The following is a 19,623-nucleotide window of genomic DNA, read 5'->3' as shown; positions in this document are numbered from 1 at the left end:
ATCCAGGGTTTTTTTTTCACCCCCTTCTGCTGCCTTGCACATGTTTAGACAGAGCAGAGTCCTTGTGAAAAATGAATGCTGAATGAAAAGCAAAAACAGCATTTGTTCCAGTTGACTAGCAGTGAAAAATACCAGCAGCAGTTTCTCTTCCTTGCCCTACAAGGTAGCGTGTCTATTGAGAAACTTGTGGTAATTTGTTTAGTTTAGTTTTTTTTTTTTTATGTTCTCCAGTCCTGTTTTTTTTTTTTTTTTTTTGACTCATTTAAAACTTCAAGACTACACAAGTAGCAGTGGGAAACCTGTGTAGGAGTTAGAGCTCAGATAGCTCTTTTATCACTAAATTTAGCTTAGTGATAAAAGGAAATGGTGCAAAGAAAGTCAAGGACATGGAGCAAATAGCAAACCCCTCTCTACACGTCATGCAAAAAGCAGATGCTTTTGGCTTCACATCCCACTCGTCATTAACAGTATGACTCCAGGTTGTTGTGGTGGACACACAGGGAGTTAAAGAAAGTATGGGGAGGATGTGTGAATGAAATGGAGATCTCTGGTGTTCTTGCTTTGCCAGATAGGTTGTGAAGGCAATTCCCCCTCATCTTTTGTACCAGCCTTCCTGTCTCTCTGATAACTCCCTGTTGGCGTATGGGACACGATAGGGTCTCCTTTGGTTGGCCCCTGTACTCCTCCTCACTCACTCTCACCCAATCCCTCAAGCACTGAGAAGTGAGCTGCCAACAACAATAGGAGCTGCTAGGGTTTGATAAAGAGGCTGTGGACTGCTTTGGGGTGCAGGGACCCAATGAAATCAAAGCTGGACTCCATGACACAGTTTCCTTCAAATCATCAGCAGCGTTTCTGAGAAAAGGGGTCAAAGGCAGGTTGTAAATTCATATAGGGTTAAGCAAGAAACTACACTTGCTGACTAATGACGGGAAATATCATCGAGGACACTGAGAGAACATCCTTTATATTTTTTCCCTGCAATTTATTTTTTTTTTTTATGCAGTTAAGCAACAGTCAGCAAGTTAAAACAATGGATTTGGAGAAATGAATGCGAAAGGTAACATCATGCAAACTTCACACAAGACCAAGTTAAATTAATTAATAAATTATGAAACATTTAAAAAAATAATAATTTTAGTGTCTCAATCATGACCTCATAGTTTCTATGAGTCTGACTGGCCCTGCTCCTGTGATTGATTTTCCTCCAAATGTGATTAAAATGTAATAAATGAGTGATTTGTGTGGTGGCAGATCTGGTATACTTTCCCTTTCTTTGTGCCTAATGGGTCATTGATGTTGTAAAAATGAATGGATCCCAGCTGTGTGCTTCATCTGAAAGCTCTGCTCCGTGATGGGATGTTTGCAGACAGTGTCTTAGAGCCAATTATGTTCCACTTCCTGCGTGCGTCACCTGAAATACAGGAGTATTATTCCCCCAATGATCAATGGACCATGGATGATTCAGTAAGGCGTTATTGGAAAATCAGTAACCAACCTTACAAACGAGGTAAAATGATTTTGAGACACAATAAAGTCTTTTATCAGTATTCGCTGCAGAAAACAACTTTTTCTTTTTTCTGCACCAACTGTGTGACTTTGCAGAAGGAAGCGTCCATCTGCCTGTGACAAGAGACTGACAGCATGACAGGATGTACAACATTAATGGTGCTGACCCTCAGATAAGCTGTAATGTTAGCTATCTGCACACTTCCTTTGGTTTGTGTATGGAAAGAAAATAATTCCTACATGAAACTGCTGGCAGCAAGATTTGAAGATTTTCTTTAGTAATGACCTCTGGCGTCATTGCTGCTGATTTTTCTAAATGTGTAATAGGTACTATGAGCCCTACAAGGCAAGCGCTGTCTCCAAAACTGAACAAGCCACACCAAAACAACTTTGATGGATAAATAGCACCAGAGGCCAGAGGGAAAATACTTTGATAAATAATTGGATTTTGATGCGAACTGTCCATTTAAAGATAAATGAATACTTTGCTGTACGTAAGATCGCTTAATAAAATGGACATAAAATAAGACCACACCTTTTGGCAAAGATTGCTGATAATTCAGTTGCTTATTCGCTCTTCTAACTTAAATTTTGTAGCTTTAATCTTGCAAAGGACCCCAGGGTCACAGTGTATAAGCAAACCCACTTTAATACATCACTTTTTCTAGACAGAGTGAAGACATCTCTCTCACTGACAGATATCAGAGGGGTGAAAAACAGGATGGGAGGGAGAGTACATTTGTATTCAGGTCTTAATTGTTTGATTTCCCTTAAGGGAATGCACGGCAGAGGAGAAAGGCACGAAAAGTATGTGGTTGTACAAGTACCGACAGGCTTAATTAAATGAAATGCTCCTATTTTCTGTGTGCATTTACCTTGTGAAAAGAATGATAGGCTTGATTGTTTGAAGTTCCCTTGTCGCTCATTAGTCAAAGCACAAGGTTGCAGTGAATATAGATGCATGAGCTTTGTGCCTTGGGCCAGTTCCCTGCAAAACATTGGAAATGATGGGAATGCTCAAAGCTAGTCTGCTTGTTTGACCCATCCCGAAAATGACTTTGCATTCACCTCTCCACGGTATCTCCTCTTATTCTTGGTTTTCACCCACATAATAATCAGAAGAAAAAGCCAAGTAATAAATGATGTAGACAACAGACAAAAGTCTGTTTCACAGTTAATTGTTTTGGAACTGCACATAAAGCCTTTTGTTTACACTTGAATATATTCACAGAAGGGAATATAAATTAAACTGCATCCATCTCCATCTGTTAGCTTTTATCATTTCCTGGTTTTGCAAAACACAAAAGGACATGGATTGCAAAATCTCTAAAGGGGTGTTTCACTCAAAAAAAAAAGAAAAGAAAAAGATTTTACAACTTTTTTGATTTTCTTGCTCATTTTTCTAGTCCAGATTTTGCAATATCAGTCTGTTACATAGTTGTTTCCGTTTTAACACGAAACAGCTAATCTTAAATTTTGTTTGTGGTGCACACAATATTGTGGAAAACACATTTTCTAGCAGCTTTGTCCTTTTTTAATTTTGTATAACCTGTATATCTAATTGAAAAGAACTATTATGGGAACTGTTCCTGTGGTAAAATGTAGTTCCAGTGAATGCAGCTGGCTGTAATTTGCTGTTATTGGCTCCTTTTTGACAATTTTGTTTCAGAGGAGTTTTTAGGAAAAACATTAAAGTTCTATAATTCATTCATGATTTTTCCAATGCAGGATGCTCTGCATAAGTAGTTTTTAGAAATCGGGCAGAAAGTGTTGTGGTTTGCTGATAGTGTTGAAGGAAAAGAATGTGTTGCATGATCTATAAGCCATGAGCCTGCTGTGTGTGGAACACGAGCGCAATCTGCAGCTATGCCTGGATGTGAAATGACACACTCGCACGCACACATGGACGCATGCACACAAATTACCACATAGATGTGCATAAATCATGTTGAGCTACCAACACATACAGTCATTACTGCACACAAACAGGGACACGCTCTTTCCATCTCTCCCACACCCCCGCATGCAGACACATAACGGGAGCTCGTCCTAGGGGAGAAGGAGCGGCAGAGCAGAGGCCCCGTCTCTGCTACAGAGGAACAGAAGCCCTGGGGGCAGATGGGAGTAGAAAGCAGGATGAAGGATCTCCTCTCCACTGATCCACAGCAACAAAGGCAATTGGAGAGGCTGCTGCTTAGGCACCTGACATAATTAGTTTCAGATAACAATGTCACTGGCCCATGCCAAAGAAAAGAAAAATAAAAGACTATTTTTAATTGTTTTCCTGCAGTTTCCCTTTGGTTGTTATCACTCATTTAACTGCAGTCATGACGAATACAAAAGATTCATATATATTTTCGACCCGAAGTGCAACATTTAGTCTTTTTTACCGCACCAATCAGTTGCCTTTAATTAGTCACATGTGATTACTTTTCCGTAGCCCTCTGGGATCAGCAGTATCATGAGGAATAAAATGACTATTTATGTCTTTTTGGGAGAAATAAGAGAGTCTTGCCTCGTTGGAACTCATGACTGAGCGGGTGATTTTAATATTCCGGGTGGCTGTTGTCATAGATACCATTTGTTCCATTTGGCGCGTGCATGAAGGCTTTTGGGTGACAGAGACCGTGGCATAAGCAAAACAAATGAGAGCCAGATGTGTCTTGACGTTACATGTCAACAAGTGACAAATGATGAAGAGACAAAAGAGAGAACGGATGCATAAAAACAACAGACTACATCTGAATCAAAGTCGAACCTTTCTCCTAGTTATCCTGCTTGAGACTGTTTGTAGTTGAATTTTACAGCACACCTATGTGAAGACGCAGGACTGTGCAACTGGGAGGAAATTAACCGTATATTTTTTATGCATTTCAGACAGGAATATTGAGGTATATGCCACTTAACACCCAATCTTGGAACCCATCAGCTATGGTCTGATGACTTAGCCTCTGGGGGGCAATGGCCAAGCGCCTTCATTATTGCCATCGGATTTCTAGAAAATGTATAACTGATATCCAGGCCAAGACTATCTGTCCTGTACTGTGCTACAGTCATTGTATTTACTTATTTAAAAAATAAACTGATAGCCAGACAATAGAGATGGCTTTGGAATTGCATTCGGACTATTTAACCGTATAAGGCCAAAGCCTGCCTTAATGTGAGTGGTCAGTACTGCTCAAAATACAAACAGAAGCCAAGAGGTTTCTGGCACCCAGAAATCTTTCCCCTCTGCTGCTTAGCCTGCAAATTTTAATACAGATATCTTTTTAATACATATTACTTCCCATTGAACCACGGCTTAGTGAAAACAGTAAATACACAGAGCTGCTGCATCAGTGTTTTCTGAATCTGAACAGGATGCAAATGTAGCATTGTACAGCCAATAGAAAACACGTCTTCCTACCTACAAGTAGAGCCTGACTCATAACTATTAACTATTAAATGAAACGTCGTGCATGTGTGAAACACTCTTCAGCCATGTTATGAGTGTTGATGTTGCATAGTTTGTCCATGCTGACAAATGTTGGGAAAATCTGTTTATGTGTCGTGTGTCTGAAAGGGAAAAAAATAAAGCTCGGCCTATATATGAGATGGTTAAAATACCAAATATTGGTATCGGTTTGTAAAATTTTGTACTGGTCAGTTGTAATGGTTTACACACATGCTTGGCAAGCAAAAGGTCACATGTTCAATTCCAGTATGGCACAAATCTCCTTTAGGGTTGTTCTAAATCAAACATGCGGAGCTAATCGCTGTAGTTTTCCTGTAACAATAGAGCAGCTAAAAGTAACTTTTACAGTTAAAGTAAACTTGATTTCATTGGGCCATTTTTTTTAAATACAGGTCAGTGAACCTTTTGGTTTGTATCTCATTCTGTTCTAAAACTGAAAATGTTCAAAGGATTTTCTGCAATTATTTTCCTGATTAGTTTTAGTCTGGATCATTATCTTCACACTTTATCAAAGATACGTGTTGCATTTCTGCCCTAATTCCAATTATCTCATCTATTGTTGGGGTGGTATTCATCATTCCCTTTCTTTAATTGGGATCCTGTGGAATAATCCATCATGCAGACATTGCTCAGAAATGACACTTTATTGATTTCACGGGGCGTGCCTGGACTTAACCACATCAATCTCCAGGTGACAGTCACTGCAATAATTGCATGCCACTGCTGCTAATGGCTCTTCTGTTTGACCATCTTGCTGACCAATTAACCACCCCTGGATGCTACACAGGTGTAAAGAATAATAATGAGGCTCTTATGATGTGGTGAAGCTGGGATGAAGGCCAAAGAGACCTGCTTGGTGTAGAAATGAATAGGATAAGCATTCTTATTGTACCCGGAGGGCAACTGGCCTTCTTGACACAATCATTTTTTGGTTCTTACCTTGTCGTGTTTGCTGCTGGAGCATTGGTCTTGAGGCCAGGAGCAGCACTGTGCAGCATCTTAACTCTCTACTGAACACGGCAGGCTATATAAACACAGCTAATACCAGCCGTGTTGATTTCTTTTTTCTGTTTTTCCGCTTCCTCCCCCTTTCTTAAGCCGTAATCATTGGCTGGCATGCTCAAGTGGTTCTCTTCATGACATGCTTCATGAAGGTTAGGAGTTGTATTGAGTACAGGGCAAGTAGGGGGAATTCATGCTTCTCTGCTCTACTTGGCACCAGCCTGCAACACCGCCTGATGTCAGACACATCACGGCCAGAAAGACTGGCCCTCTTCACTTGTTCATGGAAAAAGAAAATCTAACACTGAGACAAGGTTTTTTTGGTGGTGTTGAGGGAGTTGCACTGTAGTTTTTCATGCACACAATCCCACTTTCCCTTGACTTTTTCCAAGTGAAACTGGGTTCTTGCCATTTGCCACATAAAAGCAGTGGGACATTATAACTCCCACAATCCCTCACAAGTCTTTCAGTTGAAATGTAATGTACTAATTGGAGGTCCCAGATTAAGTTTTATGAGAAATGTTTCTCTTTGATGGCGATTTCATTTGCTCTAAATGTTTATCTTTACATCTGTTCTAAATAACTTTCCGTTAGAGACTTTGGTTTCCAAGAGCTTTAGAGCAACTTGCCCTTCTGAGGCCTAAAACCTCACTTCTCATCTATCATAGTAAATTCCAGGATTTGATTTCTACAGAAGTCTCTTATTAGGTTGTCTGAGTTTAATGAGACATATCGGAGACTGTGACTGGGAAATTCAGCTTGTTTTGCCAACGTCGTAGTCTTCTCAAGTCAGTTGAGAGTATTGAATTCATGTAACACAAAAAGGGAAGTTACTCTACTCTTTCCTTTTCCTTGCTTAATTATACTGGCTGCTTTAACTAAATGGAGAAGTGAAAGAGCGTTTGTCATCCCTGACTGAAAAAGAGACTGTTTTGTATTTTGCCAAATGGAACGCTTTTCCCATATTTCTTAATCCAAAAAAACGGTTTTCCAGGAAAACCTTCCTTTCTCACAAGAACAATTCTCACTCTCAACTTTTGTTGTTTCTCCAAGATTTTATCAAAAGTCTCCAAACAGTTTGAAGTCTTCTCTCCGCAGTATTTTGCTGTATTTTTTTTTAACAACTTGTGTGTGACTTTAGCTCAGCTCTCGATTTGCCTGTATGCTTTGACATTTAGTTGTTGCCATAATCACATCACAAGTTTTCAGTACAAGTCTACAGTTGTGTGTCATAATCAACAAAAAAAACTGGTGCTTCATTAACATATAAAAACTCTGAAATGTTTTCTCCAGCATGACTTCTAAGCAGAATGTTTGACATTTAGGACCTTTCTTTTGAGGTCAGCTTTCACCCACAAATGAGACTCCCTCTTCCTGTTGATTGATTAGGCTCTGGCACCGATTCATCAAGTCTGTTTCAATTAATGTACCTCACATACCTCCCCATTTTAGACCCCTGGCATGCGAGCAGAAGAAACCCTGATGAAGAAGACCGCATGCAACAAAAATGTGGAATTTATTGGTACATCACTGTTGGTCAGCAAGCCTCGTGTTTTCTCAGTTACATTTCCAACCAGGAATGTGTTTGAAAGGTTAGTCCTCTATTTAAAAATTCCCTTTATATAAGACTTTGTGTATATCCTGACAGAAGAGGCTGACAACGCTGAACAGAGATACAACATAGAAAAAAAATATATAATTTAATGCAGAAAGAACAGGAGTGACATTTAGTTGCTGGCATTCAGGATTAGTGTGAAGCGACTTCATTGTCTTTCTGTCTGCAGTGTCAAAACTACTGACAAGCAAATCCAACTCTATCCTCACCTAATGCATTTTCTTTCAGAAAGTTATATGGATGCAGCATGACAAGGTAAAAACATGACAGTTGTAATTATGTGTACCTGTCGAACAGATGCAGAGAAGTTAACAAACACATCTCTGGTTTGAGTGTTTTGAAAACAAGTCGATGCCGCAGTAGCACAAAGTCTGTGATATTTTGCCTCGCACTGTGTCCCATTTTGAAGTCGCTGAGCCTTTGTGGTTGTCTGGTTCTCAGGCTGCCTGCATTTTCAGACTGATTCTGTAGCTTTAATAGCCAGAACATGAAAACTTGTTAACTCATAGCGCCTCTCCCTCATTGCTGACTCCCTGTCACTCAAGCAGAGCCCTGCTGGAAGCCCGTCCTCTGGGTAATGCATTTTAAATGGGAGGGCGTGACCCTCCTCTCTCTCCATTTGCCTATGCCTCATTAACTTTGCGCTGATTGATAAACAGTGAGCTGCTGCTGCAGCCACGCGGGGCGAGTGGCTCAGACACTTAATGCAGTTGGGTGGTGGTTCATTGCTTGGCATGGATTAGATGCACCCATAAGTATTGTCAGCTGGGTGACATGCAGCGGAAGGCTTTTTGCACTTTGAAGACTCATTGTTGTAAAACCCATTAAAGATCTTTCTTATGTGCTCTTCTACTTTTAGCACTTTATTATGTTCTAGTCTCTTTACTACAAAACCTTCTTATGTTCATACAGTGTTTATGCTTTTCTTGTATTTCTCCAGTTTTTGATTAAAAATCCCCACCTTACACTTTGTGTCAGTAATGAGGGACAAAAATTCACAGTCCTAGTTTTAGCACTTAGGCATATTACGCTGATATCTTCCGAAGTTACACCCATTTTAAAACAGAATTTTCCCACTTCACTTTGCTCCACTGCATCATGTATGCTTTATATTCCTGCTGCTAGCACCATTTAAAAAAATTACTCCACTGATATTGCAGTAATATTTCATCCGTGTTCTTCATGACAACCAATACTAGATTTTTCCAACTTATTTTAGGGAGCAAGAAAATTCTGCTGTGTATATATCAGGTGACATTTTTTGTGTTGAGCCAGTGTGCTACTAGTACAAGTCCAAAGTCCAAGTAGATGAAGAGGGTTTCATCAGGAACGGCATGTGGAGTAAAATCGTAGCTAAATTAAACACGCTGATCATAAGAATATGAGATTTCTCTACCAGATCGGTTGGGCTCAGGTTAACAATGACTGCCTTTGGTGCTGTTGGCCAACAGGTCGCCAGTGGAAACTGTGCTACTATTGGCTGCGGAAAAAGGAAGAGGAGGATGCTATGGCAACCTTAAAGAGAGCAGCCGAAAGTAGAATCTAATATGCAGAGAGATCTGGCAACATATCATCCCCATGCTGGCTCCTGGTCAAGTCACACATCCTTCTTCTCACTTAGAAATCCCTCAATTCCCTGGCCGGTCAGTACCTGTTCGACCTCCTTTAACCTGGCATACAAATCTAAGTTATTGTAACTACTACTTTTTTATATAGAAGAAGAAAACATTTCCATATCTCCATATAGGTCTTCCAACTAAAAGTCAAAGCTTAAAAACATCACTAAGATCAACAGTTTGATTAGGATTCTTGGAGTCAATTTGTAATTATCCAAGATGCTAAACTCAGACTGATACTCTTGTTAGTAGACAGACCCTCCCCTTTAGCGAATCTGCATGTGCACTGTAGCTTGTATCTGCTTCCACTTAATATTATGATATATAACATCTTCTTTCATTTCAATGATGATCATTTTTAACAATTATCTTCGCTATATTTCCTGTAGCTTCTACTAGGCAGTCTTGCAGACATTAAAGGTTAGGTTACTAAGCAGTTTAGATCATTTCATCTCATGCTCTGGGTGTTAGTTTCATGATGAGCTTTGCATTAATAAACAGATTTGTTCTGTTGTCAAAAATAGCTACTATCAGTTTAAGAAACATAACAAAACAGAAATCTTTTCTGTTTTTCATGGTCTGGAAAAAGCAACTAGGTTTCCCCATGTTTCTCATTTGCTGCAGCTTCTTCAAAAGCATTCTGCAGCAAGACTGCAAAAGCATATGAGGACATCATAGTCGTGGCATAGCTATATTGTCTTCCTGTCCATTTTAAAATTCAGTTTAAGATATTACTGATTTTTTTTCATGCTCATAATGGATAGGCCCCAGTTTATATCATCAGTCTTATGATATAAGATTTACATTAATCTCTTAGGTCTCTCAGACCCACTGGTACACATCTCTTACATGTCCCAAGGGCACCCCTCAGACAACAAGGCGACAGAGCCTTTGCGGTCACTGCTCCATCTTTGTGGAATCAGTTTCTCTGCTCTTAAGCCTAGGCTCAAAACCCACCTTCATTCTCTGATTCTCTGGCATTTCAGCCTACTAATCTCACATTTACTGTTGCGTCTACTCCCAACCGGTCACGGCAGATGGTTGCCCCTCCCTGAGCCTGGTTCTGCCGGAGGTTTCTTCCTGTTTAAAGAGAGTTTTCCTTTCACACTGTTGCCAAAGTGCTTGCTTATAGGGGGTCATATGATTGTTGAGTTTTTCATTATAGGGTCTACCTTACAATATAAAGTACATTGAGGCAAGTGTTTATATATATATATATGTATGTGTGTGTGTGTGTGTGTGTGTGTGTGTGTGTGTGTATAAAAAGCTGTGTTTAAATGTTTAAATGTTCTTTGTAAAAAGATTTCACCAGCTTGAACATTAAAGTCTTTCTTTATTGGCAAATATGGGCCAATCATAGCTGTCAGCTGATATTATAGTTTGTACACTAATGAAAAGCAGATCCTGTCCAGTAATTTATCTGTAACCAATCTCAGACCACACTGTATATTTCTTTCTTTTTTCTTTTCTTTTCTTTTTTTTGTTGTTGTTGATGTATTGTTGCATGAAACCGATGTGAGCTGAAACTTGCTTGTCTTTATTTGGAGATATTAATTGGATTCCCTCTGTGTTTAAATGGAATTGTGAGCAGCTTCTGTTTTAAAAATGATCCTCACTGTTGCGGTCAAGGATGCTCCGAACTCTGAGAGAGTCAAATGAGTATAAATCAAGGGCTACAGTACTTCAAAAGTGAACGACTATTCTCTTTGTTAAGCAGTCTGGTAAGCTTAGGTCCTAACTTTTCTGTTACTTACACTCTGCAGTGAGTGAACCCTTAAAGGATTTCTCCTGTGATTCTCCTGTGTTAGGAAACCACTAATTCCCTTGCGCTTATTCATCGAAAGCCACAAGAACGTAACATATGGATGACACATGGAGGTCTGCAACATGTTTTTTCATGCCAACACTCAAGCGGCGAGGCAAATGCATACGCGCATTCACCACATCATATTGTCTGTTGTGGGCAGATGTTGAACTCGTGTGTTCAACTGAGTGCATAGACCTAATTAAGACTGTAGAAACACATCATTTTATTTGGCTCTCTCCTCTTTGTCCTCGCTTTGATCTAGTGATTATTACCAGTTCATTGGCTCTGTAGAGGACTGGAGGGTGGGGAAGCATTGTGTCTCATGCTGACAGCTCCCAAACAAAATAACCCCCCTACCCGGGTTGTTACAGCTGAAACTCCCAGCTGGGTTGTCAGTGGTGAGGTCAGTAAGAGGATCCAGCTGCCTGCTGAGGTTTGTTCCTCTGCTGTGGATTAGCACCAGCCAAGCATCTGCTAATGTCCTGGAGAGTAATACAGCACATGTGCTCACTGTATGTACAGTACATGGACACTCTCATGTTTGTTTGCACAAATACTGAGCACAAATGGAGATATGTTCTCATCAACACAGGAGGGGGTGCACACAGTTTTTTTGGCTCATTGATTTCTTTCTGCATGTGATCCACAGCACCCCAGCTGAGTATCCTTTCCTCCACCAGAGAAAAGCCTAGTGCTCAGGAACCTCTCTAGGTGGGGTGAGAAAGGCAGCCAACATCATAATAAGGCTGTGATGGTATTTTCTTTGTCTTGCGGTAAGAGGAGAGCACAACCCAGAGGTTATCTGGTGTACTCATGCCATAATCTCACCCTGTTGGCTCATAAAGGCCACAGGAGGCTCTTTAGGATTGTGGGTTTTTGTTTCAAGAGAAGTTGGACTTAAACTTTGATTCTACAAGTAGCTACTAGGAACAGCACAAAGCATCTAAAATCAAAATGCTGCATTTTAGTGTGTTTTAAAAATGTATAGATTTGACAAAACATAACCGTTAATGTCTCCACAAAATCTGACATCTTAGGTGTGTAAAACAAACATGTTAATCACTATACCACAGAGCCATTAATGCTAAAAAATAACCATAGACTTAAAGATGACCAATGTGAAAGTGCCTTAAACGTGCATCCTTTCTGTTATCCAGTAGGGGGCTCTGGCTTTTAAAAAGAAGTCAAACTGCGTAGAAGTCTATGAGAAATTCTCACTTAATCTATAATCTCAATAAATAGTTTATGGCCACAATCACCAGATTTAAGTCTTATATGATAAAATATGATGCGCATATTTGAAATTATAACAAGCGTATCATTATAACTAGTGATATGCTAATTGCTTATTGGCTGTCCTAATGGTGATTAGGACCAAAATTCTCAAGTTAGGCTTAAAAATATGACTTCACCAACTCATGTGTGATGTCTGTGTGATTCTGCCAGGAGCTATAACTTGACTGAAAAACATAAATGAAATGTAAACTGAGTTTGCTACCAGCCATGTAGCCTTATTGTTGACAGAGATACTGTAAGTAGATGCTTTGTCAAAATTAGAGGAAAGAAGGTGGCAGGTTCCTCATTTCCACACTATTGCAATTTCTTCTGTTTCCAGTGAATAACAATCAAATTCCATCCTGTATTTTCTACCCGTCTTTGTGTCAAATAGACAATCCTTATAAAATATTAAGTGGGTTGGTAACAGCTTTTCTTTTATGATAAAAAATCCTCTAAAAGGCAAAATGTCTTGATAATAGTAAAACATGCAGGACTCACTTACACTGAAGCATTAAACTAGCATGACTGTTGGGTCATAGGTTATTTTTGGTTTTAATTTATAGGTTAAAAATAAATGAACTGTGATGGTAGACTGAGTTTTACAAGTATCTCAATACACCTCTTCATTTTATTGAATCTGTATTTTTATTCTCAGTGCTAACTTATACTTTTTGCTCATTTTTTATTAAGTGTGGTTATACCTATATGGTTCCTTCATTTAAAGCACAGTGTTATTTATTCCCAGTCGTTAAAAAAAGAAAAAAAAAATCAACTCATGACTTGCTGTTGTCTGCAATGTGTAAACTAATTATTGTTCCATTTATTTCACATGGAATGAGTTATTGATTGATATTGAATGCGTCTTCATGGTGTTGGGAAAGTGAATTAATAGAAAACGTCACTTTGGCCTCTTTTGAATGTGTTTTTTTCCCCTTCATGCCTTCTTCTCGAATCAATTTATGCTATCCTAAAGCAGTTTAAAGTTTTAAATCAGACTGTTTATCTTCCATGCAGGTCTGGCTGTGGTTGAATGGCTTAAGACATTGTGATTGATTTTTTGTTTTTTTGGATGAAGCCCCCAAGGGTCAGAGCTGAATGTTTGTTGTCTTTGTTTATCCTTTCTAGGGGGCTCTTTGCAAGTAACTATACAGAAACCCATTACCTGGAAGATGGCAGCGCTGTCACAGGCGTTCACAACTTCACGGTATGTTTCTTTTTATTTTCTGGGTTTGTGGGTGACAAAACAAAGTGATTGAATTTCGAACATTCTTACATTTTCTTCTATGTTACCTGCCCAGCAGCTCATATGAATGTTGACCTTTTGTGAAACTCTTCCTCTGGATAGACTCTCCTTCGCTGTGCTAATATTAGGGTCCGTGAGAAAGTAAAGGAAACTTTGATATAGCAGTTAGAACCGCTTTTAAAACCACCTGGAATTGTGCAGTCATGCGCACATAGAGGACAATCCAGGTGAGTGGGGCCATTTTCAGCCGACAGATTCATATTTGATGAAATGAGAAGGCAGATAGAGGTCAGAAAATGCACTCTGTTTTAGGCAACAGCTCAGATCTTTCTTTCTTTTTTAATGGATTGGATCAAAACAAATCCTAAAGAATTGTTTGTTATGAAGGAATCTAAGAAAGATTGAATTGGTGATCATCTAGGTGCAATCTGAAAGCCACAGTGACCATGAAATATTAAGCACCTATCAAGCATTCATGAGTTTCCCACTTTGAAAATTAAGAATATATAGATATGAAAATATATCTCTAAAGTATAACAAATCACTTGTAAATGTTAACCATGAAGAAATCAATTTAGACATAAAGGGATTACATAGAGAAAAGCAAAGCTTCTGGTTGGTTGCATGATGCTCCCGTATGAGGAACACACTGTCTGCCAGTTCAAATTTAAACTTTACTTCAGCTGTGACTAAAATATTTTGACCGTTAGATACACAGCGTGTCTAGTGATCACCAGACAGAACGTCTTTCTTTGTCAGTGCAGCTTTACTTCCTCTCACTTGGCTGTGTTGACTATGTGTGGTTTGATTGTATTATTTGAACGTGCATGTGATGTGAAAAACAGCACAACAAATAACAGTCAGGACTACATGCGAAACAGCAGAGCAAAGCATGAATTTGTCTGCACTGACACAGACAAATGTTTTCTTATGCGAGCATATGGCCAGACAATCTGTCAAGCAGCTTTGCTACAACTGAGGTAAACACTCACCAGCCACTTTATCACATACACCTTGCTAATACAGCCTTGGGCCTCCTTTTGTCTGCTTAATTCTTAATCTGCAGAGTCAATAAGATGCTGGAAACATTCCTCAGAGATTTTGGTCCATTATTGACACGATAGGATCACAAAGTTGCTGCAGATTTGTTGGCCGTGATGCAAGTCTGCTGTTCCACCACATCCCAAAGGTGCTCAATTGAATTGAGATCTGATGTTCATGGAAGTCATTTGAATGCAAGCAACTCATTTTCATATTCAAGAAATGATTTTCGAGACGGAGCTTTGTGACATGGTGTGTTATCAGAAGTTAGGTACACTGTAGTCATGGTCAGCGTCAATGGTTTTGGTCAACAAAGGATCCCAAAGCGTTCCAAGAAAATATCCCCCACACTATTACACACCATCATCGGCCCGAATTGTTGATATGGAAGGTTGGGTCCATGCTTTCATGTTGTTTACACCAAATTCTGAATGTTGCGGCAGAAATTGAGGCTTGTCAGACAAGACAATCTTTTTCCAGTCTCCTTTTGTCCGGTGTTTTGTAAAATTGTAGCCTCAGTTTCTTGTTCTTAGCAGACATGCATTATACCCAGTACTGCTGTAGCCCATCTGCTTCACAGTTCAACATGTTATGCAGCAGTTTGTCTTGACCATGTCTAGATACCTAAGTGCAATGAGCTCCTCCGTTGTGGCTGGATGATTAGACATTTGCATTAACGAGCAGTTGAACAAGTGTGCCTAATAAAGTGGCCAGTCAGTATTAAAAACAGAAAATAAATGTTTCTTCATATCCGACACAGAAGGCATGATTGGGAACATATTCTTGGCACAAATGAAACCTCATAGAATTGAAGTACCTTCTTTGTTCTTGGCTTCAGTGCTGTAATAAATATTGTTCATATTCATTAAGCTCAAATAGGTTTTCTCCAGCAACATTTGTTCTGCTTTTAAATGCTGCCGGTCTCTCAAATTTTCTATGGATCCATAAATACTCTAAAATATTACAAATGGATGTAAATAAAATATTCATCTTTTGAAAAGGTTTTTTTTTTTTTTTGAGGTTCAGAAAAAGAAAGGCTATTATAGCACAGAGTAATGAATGAGTTTGATGCTGCTGAACCATGAGGAGCAGTTTCAGTCCCTATGAAATAAAACTGCCACCAGCTTGCTTGATTTCAGGGATTTGATTATCAGCAGTTTGGAAAGCAATTTAACGTTGCATTTTCATTTCGATAACAATAAACGGTCTATGAGGTCTGTGTGTAAAAGGCCTAGCAGACTTATAGCTGAAATGCACAAAAAGATGAGATTATTATATTCGGTAACGTCCAACCCACACAGCAAAATGATTTTCCACTCGAGACCAGAGTTGGGTCATCCCTGGCAGGACTTGGCCAGCTCATCAGAATTGCTGCCATTCCAGAGCACAAAGACAATGAAGGAGTTGTAGTGGAGTGTGAGATACAGAGTCCGCAGCTGTGGGTGGATAAATAGCTTCCCATTTTCCATAGCTATCCATTAATTATAAAAGCTGCATAATGTTTATGTGGACAGAAAGAGTAACAATGATCATAACAATAAAAATGACACACAGAAAATAAAGAATAAATGTCTATGTTACAAGTTTTGTGTGACTACAGCCGATATACAAATAAAAATTTGGGAGAATGGATGAAGCCAGACGCAGGAATGTGGCATTTTGCCTCATGTTTGCATTTCTTTTGTGGAGACTTTTGTGGAGTCTGCAGTAGTTGATTAAAAGTGCAGACACTTCTGACCTCCGTCCCTTCTCTCATTCCTCGCTCATGACCACAGCCAGTTCTTCATGGGAGGATCTTTTTACTGGAAACAACCAGATCATTCGAGACTGATCTGTAGTTAATTTATTTGTCCTGCCGGCAGGGAGGAGACTGATATAGTGATCTGGGCAAGGGATCTTGTGGGTTCAGTTCTGTGTCAAAGGCAAGGTACTGCTGGGAGTGACTTGAGTATGAGTCAGCTCTCCCACCATCGTTCCCATTATCTGTTTTACACAGTCTCCCTTTCTCACTAAATCTAAGTCCACGTACAATCCAATAAATACATAGCATGTAACAAAAGTCATCTACTGGGAATATGAATGATTTCCATGGTTATTAAAGCAGTAACAGAATAATAAGATTGTGGTTATAATAAACAATGTAATGTTCACACCCAGGATTTCCACCCACAATAATCTGGATTCTGGTTATTAATCCTCTGTATTTCAAATATGAATGCATAAGCACTTTCCTGTCTTCCTGCAGAAACCTTAGGAACAAAAAGTCTATTCATATCCTTTATATCAATGCATCATAGTCATGATCTCATCAAAGAAACATGAGGTGCGAGCATTAACTGAGTGTACTAAATCCAGCCCTACTCCTCTCTGCTAAACTATAATTTCATATTTCATGTAATGTGCTTTCCTGTCCCTGCACCTTTTTGCCCGACTATAATGGATTGCTCTCTTTTCTGTCCAGTCCACCATCAGAAAGTGTCCGCATAAAAGTTTCCAAGGTTTCGGTCCACTTCTCTTGTGAAATACGCTGCACAAAAGTACCGAACCACCTACGCTTTACACCTACAGGAGCTGCTCTGCCATGGAAACCAATGCCATGAAACTCCCAGTGGACAGTTTTTGTGTTGCACTGCAGTTGATAGTGAAATATCTAGAAACAAAAGAAATCTCCTGAGCCGACTTGCTGCACCAGTGGCATCCTAGTAGAGTGCCATACTTGTGAAGAATGACCCGTTCTTTCGCAGGTGTTTCCAAAAGCATGCTAGCTAGGTGCTTGATTTTACACACCTGTGGCCATGGGGACTGAAAACACCTGAATTCAAAGATTGAGAGTTATCCACATAGTGTTTCACATCTTTATTGTCTTTTTAATACTTTGGAGGCAGCAGAACAACTCGTCAACTGGCATATAACATGTCAGAAAAGAAATTACCTCCACCCAATAGATATTGAACAACATTAATATTCATGAGATGCTTCCTTGCAACTCAGTGTTTATAAGCCCAGTGAAAAACAATGCTTACACCTAATAATTCATGGTGATTTTGTCACTGCGTCTAACCCCTCTTAAAGAGTTAGTTGCATATGAAATATTCATGAATGTAGTTAAAGGGATTGAGTGCATTTTACATGTGTCAACCAAAATTAAGGTGATGGTAAGACTGAAAGATGCTATTTGGTAAGCCCTTTTCCTCTAGCTATTCGGAGAAGTGTGATATTAATTGGATTATCATAACAGAATTACTGCTAAAAGTGCTGGGATTCAGTATTAAGCAAGGATTGCCTTTAATGCCAGAAACCCACTGAGACACTTGGCATGCAAATTCAGCTGCCTATAGAGAGTAACCACCTCGAAGAAGGCCAGACATCCAAATTTACTGCCTGAACTCTATATTTAGAGGCAGTCAAAGTGGGGTGGAAAACTCACATTTCCTTGTTTTCCAGAACAGGGTGGCAGAAGGACCTCACCTGAGCAAGGCTGTCTAGCTGTAGCAGAAGGCCTGTTTTCACTCTAAACCAGACGCTTCCTCCACACCCTCTAGGCCTTGTTCAATAAACACAGGCTTAATTCACTTTCTTTACTCCCTGCTGCAGCTTGACAGGTGGTCCGTGAAAGTGGGTACCTGGGAATACGGCAGAAAGCAAAGCTTGTGCTGGGAAATGTGGAACTCAGATTTCAACCATCATTAGCCTGTGGTGATGAGCAGGAATGGCTTTTGCTAAGCTGGCAAAATACTATTCCCTTATAGTTAATTTACTCGTATTTCACAGTTACAGTGTAACACCTGGGGCTGATTGGGGTGAACTCTGCTTAAAACCCGACGCCTGTTTTGTTTCACACGCTGCTGCTCTATTCCTTCTGTGTTGAGTTTAAAATCCTATTGTTTTGTTTGTTTTGTGCTCCCTCAGGCAAACTGCTACTACCATGGTAAGGTGGAGGGTCATGACAATTCGGATGTGAGCCTCAGCACTTGCACTGGGATTAAGTAAGTGTGCCAGGCGCTAGTTTGTTTCCCATTTTTTGACATGACACCACTGGTGTAAAAGCTTAGTGATACATTCAACAAGCTAACCCTGATCTCTCTGCTTTGGGACCTGTAAAAGTTTATACTGTAGTGCCAGGTGTCGCTAGAACGGTACATAGTGTAGATTTAAAGTCACTTAAAATATGCATAAAATGCAATATGCAAATATGCAAAATTGCTTATCATAATATAATGTTCTATACACAGTTTGATTGCTTTAATTTGTTTTTGTTTTTTTGTTTTTTGTTCTCCACATTGCCAAAAATCCCTCAGTAGCAGTTTTCTATTACATCTGAGTAATAAAGTGGTAATAGTAGGGTAACAAACAGCGTAGTTTAGCGTAATAGCTTGGTAACAATTTGATAAGCTGCTAGAAATAAGAAGGTAATGTCTGTGAGTTTGAATTTTCACATAGTTATAAAATTGTAATACCCTCATAATAATAAGGTAATATCGGTTGATGTTTTAGTATACAGTATTTGGATAGCATTACTATATTATAATGTTTAAATTAATCCTGCCTTAGCTTCCAAGCATTCTGCTTTGCTTAAAAGCAAATATGTAAATATTATGTTTAATGCTCTGGATTATTAAATGGAAACGTCAGCATATTTTATATCTGGATGACAATAGATAACATGTTAGGAAAGAAAGAAATATTTAAAATGTCCAATACACAAAAATAAGACGTCATCCATGTTCTCCCGCTCATCCAATTCAGTGTTGTGGGGGGCGGGGCCGCATTTGTCACCGATTAACCTCTAACCATCCAAAGATCCAGCCTCTCCTGCAGCAAGTAGCACCAAGCCGACAACTTGTATACTGACAAATTTGAAGTTTTGAAGGAAGAACAATGGTAAAGCAAGCATGATGTAATTGACAGTTCTTTGAGTATTGTCTTATTTAAAAAGATGCACTGTTATATTTTGTGTATAGAGTAAAATAATTAATTTATCTTTTTCCTATTATGCCCAAAATGACATATTGGAACACGTTATTAATGTCTGTCATTAGAAATAAACCACTACTAAAT

General features: G+C 39.2%; 1 protein-coding gene across 1 annotated transcript in view; it reads left to right on the top strand.

The window, feature by feature from the left end:
* Positions 1 to 19,623, top strand: part of adam12a (ADAM metallopeptidase domain 12a) — a 79,683-nt gene that overhangs the window by 25,726 nt on the left and 34,334 nt on the right. Inside the window, exons 4-5 of the mRNA XM_085416703.1 lie at positions 13,407 to 13,485; positions 18,475 to 18,551. Of these exons, the coding sequence (XP_085272829.1) occupies positions 13,407 to 13,485; positions 18,475 to 18,551 (156 nt within the window). The remainder of the gene's footprint in view (positions 1 to 13,406; positions 13,486 to 18,474; positions 18,552 to 19,623) is intronic.

The sequence above is a fragment of the Rhamphochromis longiceps genome, linkage group LG8 (assembly GCF_057381845.1).
Source record: "Rhamphochromis longiceps isolate RC_006_pf linkage group LG8, R_longiceps_female_GT1.1, whole genome shotgun sequence".
Taxonomy (NCBI): Eukaryota; Metazoa; Chordata; class Actinopteri; order Cichliformes; family Cichlidae; genus Rhamphochromis; species Rhamphochromis longiceps.
The sequence above is the reverse complement of the archived record's forward strand: the minus strand, read 5'-3'. Positions and strand labels throughout refer to the sequence as shown.